General features: G+C 45.3%; 1 protein-coding gene across 1 annotated transcript; it reads right to left on the bottom strand.

Moving 5' to 3' along the window:
* Positions 1-257: 257 nt before the first annotated feature.
* On the bottom strand, positions 258-7,523 carry PGRMC2 (progesterone receptor membrane component 2). Its single transcript, XM_083174011.1, has 3 exons — positions 6,924-7,523; positions 2,923-3,078; positions 258-1,356 (listed from the first exon to the last, which is right to left on the bottom strand). Exons 1-3 carry the CDS (start codon positions 7,246-7,248, stop codon positions 1,259-1,261), a joined length of 579 nt encoding a protein of 192 aa, XP_083030137.1. The 5' UTR covers positions 7,249-7,523; the 3' UTR covers positions 258-1,258.
* Positions 7,524-8,524: the final 1,001 nt, after the last annotated feature.

Raw genomic sequence — 8,524 nt, 5'->3', positions numbered from 1 at the left:
CACATAAACGTGTAGACCGAACTTCTCTTCTGAGCAACATAAAGCAGTGCCGGGGTACGGAGGGGAGGGGGGTGCTTCTGCCCATTACAATGCTACCTTTATTTATGCTAACATATATATATGTGGCAGTAATACTGAAGATTCCTTTTTTCCCCATTCTATTTACACAGAATGACATGAAGGCTTTCCAGTCAATACACAACCTCAACTTCAGTATCAAAGCTGCTTGCAGTGACCTTGAACTAATACATAATGGGTTTTCTTTTTTTCCCTTAAAGCAATTCAAGTCTTTAGACGAAGTAAGGCACATAGAGAACAGCTGTGCTGCTGCAGGAGACTGCTGCATTTCATCAATGAGTCAGAGCCCTCTGCAGCAGCAAAGTAGTTCCAATTGATTTCATGACGAGTGCAGATTAAACATTATCCTACCATTTGCTGGCAAGGCTGCCCTTAATACAAGTGGATTTATACTCCCTCTTCCCCTACATCTAACCAGGCCAACAGCTGCTGTTATTGAAGTGTTGAAAATCAGTGTAAAATAAAAAAAAAAATAAAAAAAAAAAATAAAAAAAAAAAATGAACCCCATCCCACAAAAAAAATATAAAAAAATAAAAAAAATTAACATTGATATGTTACTTTCACTTGCAGTTCTTTCAGAAAATGAGATGGTAACCTGACTTTGCTAGTGAAGAAGTACTTACAAAACAACAAGAACATTGGGTTCAGTAGTGCAGTCTGACGAATGTCAAAGGAAAACAAAGAACAGGGGACTTCAGCATTTCTACTTTGCTTGGGAAGAGCACACACTGTGTGGTATGCTGGTTCCTCTGTTGTGTTTCTAAATCTCTGCCGGCATACACCATGCCAGGCTAGAGGTTTTGGCTAACAAGGAATGGAGAGGAGCTACTGACTGTTTTCAAATACATGTCCAAAATTACTGACAAAACACAGGTATAGCTATACACACATTGTTCACAAAACTGTATTCCTGGACTATGGTTCATTATACTGAATCAGCAACTCCTGGCTGGGGAAGAGAGTTGTGGGGAGCAAAACAGCTGGCAGTGAGGATCACAATGCCTATTATTAAAAGTCTTCTTTTGAAATATTATGCATTACTCTTATTTCTTTGTACAAAATCTGGACAATAGTGTTGAGCGCATGTTCCACCCAAAAGGAACATGTTTGTTTGTTTGTTGTTGGGAAAGAACAGGCTGCAGTTTCTGAAAGGCCCCTGACTTTGTTTACGAACAACGTTCATTCCTGTTTTGAATGATCTCGTGCATCTTCCTCATCCGTGTATTCAGATGGCTCTTCTCCTGGTTTCAGTAATCTGCCAACGTACTCGTATTTTTCTGGAAAATAAATTTCTCCATAAGAAACAATTTGTAAAGAACAATTTCAACAATTTTCTGAAGATACTTTGGACTGTTCCTATACAAATTCAATAGACCAAAAAAATCTCTACTATTCTCCTTAAAACGGATCTCTGAAAATGAATAAAATTGCTTAATGATGCGAGATTACCGGATGGCAGACACATAACTTGGGTCTTGCCCAACTAAAAACCTGTAGATGTGCATTCATATCTCCTTCAAAAACACAGATCCTGCTGCTATAAATACACGTGGTCTTAACCACTTGAGTGGTATGCCCGTAAATTTTCCAGGCTCAGGTGCGCCGCCGCAGCGGGCTGTCCCGGGAAATTTCCGGGCACACCACTGCCTCCAGCAGACACCCCCCCCCCCACCCATCGTACGCCGGAGTTCCTCTGCCACCATTCACAGCAGTGACGAAGGCGGCAGGCTTGGGGATGTTTGGGGCAGCTTAGGCACCTGAATCCTCCCGAGCAGCCTCAAACATCCCAGAGCCTGCCGCAGGGGCACAGGCGCTCCAGCATACAAACATCAGAGCGGAGGGGGGGGGGGGGGGGGCCTACGTTCTGTGGTGGGTTTTACTGGGGCAGCTGCCCTGGTAGGTTTGTCCTGCCCCAGCAAAACCCACCACTCAAGGGGTTAAATAAAAGCTCCAGGAATATTATTAGTTATAGATAGATCTATATCGATAGATATAGATGGAACATATCCTGTAATATAGCAAAACCAAAATATAAAACATACGCATTAGTTTAAACTTTGTTTCAATAAAAGAGGAGTTGAAATAAAGCTTTTCAGTTGCTAAAACAGGACTATGAATTTGATAAGCAACTGTTATAAAAGGAAACTTGTAATGTACATTTAGTTTAATGGTTTAATGAAAATGCTGTAATAAGCACACACACAGGTGCTTATTACAGGTGTTAAGGTGCCCATACACTACTCCAATTTGGGCAGATTTCACCCGATCCTGACGTAGAAGGCAGAGAAAGTGGGCCAAATCAGAGGTATTTGACGTCCCCCTCGGGTCAAATGCGCGGTTCCGTGCACATCGAACCTGAGCCGGAAGTCAGACCTCCGCACCCCTCCCGGCTGCAGGCGATGCGGTAGCATGTGATACAGCACACGTGAAAGAACCACATGCAATCCTGCCGTCCGGGAAGGTCCCGGGCAGCTTAGGGGAGGGGGAATCGTATGGCCATACACTGCTGCAATACATCGCAGTAGTGTATGCCACGATAAGATCTGCGTCCTCTATCGGAAGGTGGAATGGTTATGCACTCAGTCAGCACTTCAGCTGCACCCAGTAAACGTGTGAACAGCTAAACCATTTGTCAGGAGGGGTCTCGCTCATGCCAACATAAAATTGTATTCTTTCCTTAAGCTATCAAGAATCGCTATTTCAGAATAATGCAGTACATTTGCGCAGAACAGGTGTACATAATGTATGAATGAAAACAAAGTCAATGTGATTATGGCTACATACACCATCTTTGCCAGAGCAATGCTATTGCATGTACATCACAGTTTAAAGCTTGTTTATACCATTAAACTGCATCTCCCACTCCCGAACACTTTCCATTTGCACAGCATTCAGATCCGACAGATCATCATATTCATCTCTAAGTGCCTCTCTATCAAGGCAAAATGTGGCGAGTCCCCTGGAAGCATCTCTGCCAGCAAATATTCCATATGGTCCATCTGCAAAGAATAAAAAGCCATACTAACAATAAAAGCTACTACAGTACATGTCATCATTCCTCAAAGCACAGAGGTTCTACAACTGGTGTAGAAGGATGAAGTATGTGCTTGTTTTGGGTTACGTTACAGACATACTGAGAAAATGTTGATGCAGTAGCTGGAGTCTAAAATACGTTAGGGCAGAGGTCCTCAAACTATTTTGCGCTGGAACCCCATTAGACAAATATAATGACAGGACCGCAGCAAGTTGATGCAGAAGGTCATCACATCACATGTGTAGTCCGCAGGCACAAAATGATGGGAGGAGTCTAAAATAACAGACCATTCAAAGATTCCTTAAATCACCGACAGATTAGAAAAGTCATATTCTGATGGCCAGCAACATGTAGTCGGGACCCACTTTGGGGTCAGGATCCCCAGTTTGAAAACCGCTGCATTAGGGAAACTTGAGAAGTTATAGGCCAACTATTTGGCCCGTTTTTATCAGATTCCGACAGATCGGATGAAAACTGGACAAATCAGATCTGTTTGACATCTGATCCGACCCAATGCGTGTTCCCGTGCACATCGGATTGGATCCTGTAGAAATATGTGCATCAGTGTAGATCGCAGGTGCTTTTTAGCACCCACGATGTATCACATCCGATCAGGGTCTATAGTCTGCAGATCAGGGAAGCGCTGAGCAGGAGAGGTGCTCTCCTCACTGGTAACCAGAAAGAGGATATGGTAGTAGCGGGTGGGCAGATTTCAAAACTCATTTAAATGATTAGGCGGCTGCTGAGTTTTAAAAGCTCCTGGTTGCCTGCCGCTACCACAGCCCCCACTGGCAGCTCATCGGTAGTCCTTACATGTGATAAATTGCACCCAAAAAATGGCCAAATCGTATGTAGCCCGTCCGGGAAGCTGCTGGGGAAGTTGAAGGGAAATCTGGTCAGACTTGTCTCTTGGGGGCTTTTACTGCTTGCATAGTGTTCACGCTAGGCTGTATTAGCAGGGCCCGCTGTGCCGTGGACAAATTTTAAAGGGCAAAACCCTGCCCTTTAACAGTGCCCTGCTAAATCAGTTTGCCTGTGTCAGCGCGTGAATAGATCTATTCATATTAACCAGAGAACTTGGCGAATGCCTAGCTCCTCTGTAAGTGTCAGGCCTGCCCACATTGGTGACATCAGCAGGGCCATTCTTCCCACATTGGCGATGTCAGCAGGGATGTCCCACTACACTCATACTGCACTGCCGTGATCACTATTGTAGTTATTTATGGTAAAAAAAAAAAAAAATCAATGGCCAATAATTTATAATATGGTGCACCATGGCTGTTGCTAAAGCTGGCTTTGTTAAGGGGCCTGCACACGGGGAGAAAAAGCGTTCCGAGTGATGCTAAATCACTCAGCACACAACGATATGCCACTGAGTGATCTACATGTTCTCCCCTGAACCCGGCGATATTAAGCACCTGGGCAATAGCAACATGCATCACTATGCCTCTACACACACAGCGATGTAGGGGCATTTTCTAAGCGATCTACTGTGATTGCTTAGAAAATGCCTGGGGATAGCTACGTGTATAGGCCCTATTGGACTGAAAAGGGAAGATTCAACTGTTTTCCCACAGGAGGCAATGATGAATGTGCACCCGAACGGAGCAAATCAATTGTTGCTGCGTTTAGGCACAAATACTGCGAGTAGTCTACATACAGTGGCTTGTGCATCCTAACCAGAAATGCGCTCTTAAAAAGTAATTGACTATCAATCTAGATTGCTACTTTGGCACCCCAAAGGGGACTGAATATATAGATTCAGTATTAGGAAGCTACCAACCACTAATGGGGCCTACACACATAGAGATTAAGGGGCAAAGTGATGCACGGGCCCCGCATGTCACTATCGCCCGGCGATTATTATCCAGCAGGTTGGATAAATCTAGTAATATCGCCGGGCAGGGCCAGTGGTCTCACCTGAGAAAACTGCTGAAACAGCACTGTATGCTGAGGGATCTAGCATTGCTCAGCAAATCACTACATGTGTAGGCCCCTTAAGTAAAGGCGCCCATACACTAGTAAGATTTATCGTCAGATCTGGCTGGAACAAAAACATGGTTATGGATGAGTGACAGTTTGACAGTTTTCCAGCATTTCCAAGCAAATGGTCAACTGTCATTTGCTCTCATCCATAACCATGTTTTTGTTCCAACCAAACAGATCTGAAGATAAATCTGCGTGTGTATGGCCACCTTAAGAGAGAGGGGGAGATTACATTTTTGTTTTTTTAAATAAATACACCAGAACTAGGATTCCTGGCTGTACTAAATAAGATATGCTATCTTGGCATTTCTTGAAGTATTGTGCTGAATATGATTATAGTAATACATCTGTATGGGAATGTAAACAAGCGAGCTGCAGTATTTTCTAATCTGCATTACAGTGACGAGGTAAGGGAAACAAAGGTAATGATGTAGTATAAATGGTTGCATGTGGGGCAGTTTATGTGAGTCCCACAGGAGGAAACGCAAGATATTGCCAGATAAGTTATTTTCTTTCACAAAGCCATCCTAAAAGGTGATATTTTCTCATTTTAACGTTATATATTTTTGAGCACGCAAATGGCTATGTAAACCATGATAAACTCTGATCCTCATAATCAGCCTATGGGCAAGTAAAGGGAAATTCAGCATTGAAAACCCAGTTGCTCTATTCACTTTGGATTCAGAGACCCCATGTGCACATGTTTTGAATTAAAGCCCTGAAATACAATCCACAACTTTTCAAGTACATTACACCAAGGTCAGTAGCACATAACCTTCCATAGAGAGGGCTGCTAAATGGAATGCTGAACAGCTACTGTTGATACATATTTTGTAAACAGATACAGAGATTTATAAACACAAGCTGGGAATACACTGAAGGTGCACATACACTGTACAATTATAGTATGCCATTTGGACTAAATCGCATATGTTTTGCAATGAAATGTAGTCCAGACTGCATACAATAATTGTACCGTGTATGGCCACCTTAATTAATATACCGTTCGATCAAGTGGCTCAGACCAGCATACTGTCTACATTGTAGAGTGTGTACCTGCAATATGCATGGTCGCATGCGATGCCAGCTTTGATCTACTGCGCAAAGGCAGAAAAAAAAACACATTCACAGGAGTTGTCCATGCTGAAATGTGCTGCAGTTAAAGTTAGGTTACAGTGTTATACAGCTCACGGTTTAGAATGTAAGTTCCCATGAGAAGGGCATTTCTTCCCTCATCTGATTTCCATGTATTCTCTACTCCCTTTGTGGGGTCATTTAAATAATTACTAGTAATAAAATGAATACAATTGTACTTTTAACAATTTTAGTAATTAGTTAGCTTTAAGCTCAACATTAAGTAAAACAGATGAAGAAAAATCACAGTTCCTAAATACAGCACATGTCAACGTGTTGGCAAACATGCAGAAACATAATTAGAACATGTAGCAGCAGTTTAGCACCAACCTCATACTAATGGCACAGGGGAGGAGCATTTGCCACAGTGGGTTATTACCACCTATTATTGATAGCTAGGACCTAACACTAAACCATGTTGGTCCCATAGCTATGGAATGCAAAGCGAAGTACTGCACTTTCACTGGCGTGACAATCATTCACATCATTTGAATAAAATAATGAAAGGTTTAGAAAATCTTAGATACAATACGCTGCATTTTCTAAACCTTTCATGATTTTACTGAAATGATGTGAATGATGTCACACTGCAGACACCCCCCTACACCGCTGTCACCCCAGTTAGCTAACTGCAACACAAAGCATATAGGTCACCACCAGCCTCCCTCGCCCTCCTTACAGCCCCCTCACCTGGGCCGTAGAACTTGCTGCCCTCCGTCACGTCAAACACCTTCCCGTTGACAGCCAGCAGGATGTGGGGATCCTTGGTACCATCATAGTCCCGCAGCTGGTGCAGACTGAAGTCCCTACGCTTCATGCGGGGTACAGGGGCTGCAGCCCGGCTCCCAGTGACCCGCCATCGCCCATACACCCGCCAGGCCCCGTAAGCCAGCAGCGCCAATAGCCCCGTGTTCAGCAGGAGCGTCCAGCAGCAGCCCCAGCCCAGCCCAGAGGGCTCTTCCTCCTGGGCAAACGGGGCGCCGTCCGGCTGCAGCTCCTCAACACCCTCCGACATCACCCGCCTCGGGTAATCCCCGGGTCACCACCGCGCGACGACCGCAGGGAGGAGACCACGCGAAGCAGAGGGTTCAGCTCCACGAGACCGGGAGGAGTACGGCCTGGGAGCAGCACGCACAGACCGGGCGTATCGGCCTGACCCGGTCACCGGGTAGGGGTCGACACAGGACGGACAAATGATACACGCCGCGTTTACCGGTGACGGCTACGACTAGGCGACAAACCGCGCTCTGCGATGACGTCAACTAAGCGCGCTGCTGGCGTCGGCTGGAAGTCGATATAATCAGGGGAAGCGGAAGCGGCCGTGCGCGGGATCCTTTTTTTTTTTTTTTTTTTAAATAGCTTTATTTATTTACAAAAATAAGTCTATATGTTCCTGAGCTGCCCTAGGTTATATGCATACTTGCCTACCTGACCCTCTAGAGTAGAGTGTGTGCGATACCTTCCAACATCACCAATTCAAAGAGGGACACAATGCTTTGTTCCGGGACTTTTCTCATAATTTATGATTGCCATTACCTGTCATAATCAGGTTAATCGATAAGAAAGGTGTTTACGCACACAGATGACAGTAATAATAAAATAAGAGGAAAGTCCAGGAATAGAGCATTTTGTCCCTCCTGGAGAGGGTCATGATGGGGGATATGCAGTACTGCTTTTATCACCTCCACTGTAACCACAAGCAGGCAGGCTGTAAAGCATACATCCCAACAGTCCCGATTTTATCGGGACAGTCCCGATTGTCAGGGCCTGCCCCACCCGCGGGCGGCAGTGTCCCGCGGTGTGGGGGGGCTGTTGGGAGTCCCCCCTGTCAGCTGCTAAGCAGCAGGGAATAAACGACGTGCGCATGCGCACAGCGTCTATTCCCGCAGCCAGGAGGCTGGGGGCATGGCTAGAGGCTCACAGAGCCTCTGGGTCATGCCCCCATAGCGGCAAAATGGGGGCGTGGCCTCGCAGGGGGGGAGCCGCGAGTATAGGCCACGCCGCCCCCCCCCCCAAATTTTGGCGCGTCTGCGGCGCGCAGCAGCAGCGTCCCGCCTGCAGACCTGGCAGAGTTGGGAGGTATGTTATTTCCAGACATTTATGGTACAAACATGGAGTCTTGTATGACTGGCCCATAGTTTTAAGGTGCCCACACACTAGAAAGATCTGCGATCATAAGATGTGTGCATAAATTAGCCTTCAAATCTTTTGCCTGTCCTGGACAAAAGATTTCTGTCAAGCGCACATCTTTACCAAAGATTTTTCTTAAGATCCCGTGTGCGTTCCTATGG

The sequence above is a fragment of the Crinia signifera genome, chromosome 1 (assembly GCF_055691185.1).
Source record: "Crinia signifera chromosome 1, ASM5569118v1, whole genome shotgun sequence".
Taxonomy (NCBI): Eukaryota; Metazoa; Chordata; class Amphibia; order Anura; family Myobatrachidae; genus Crinia; species Crinia signifera.
This window is presented reverse-complemented; position numbering and strand designations above follow the sequence as displayed.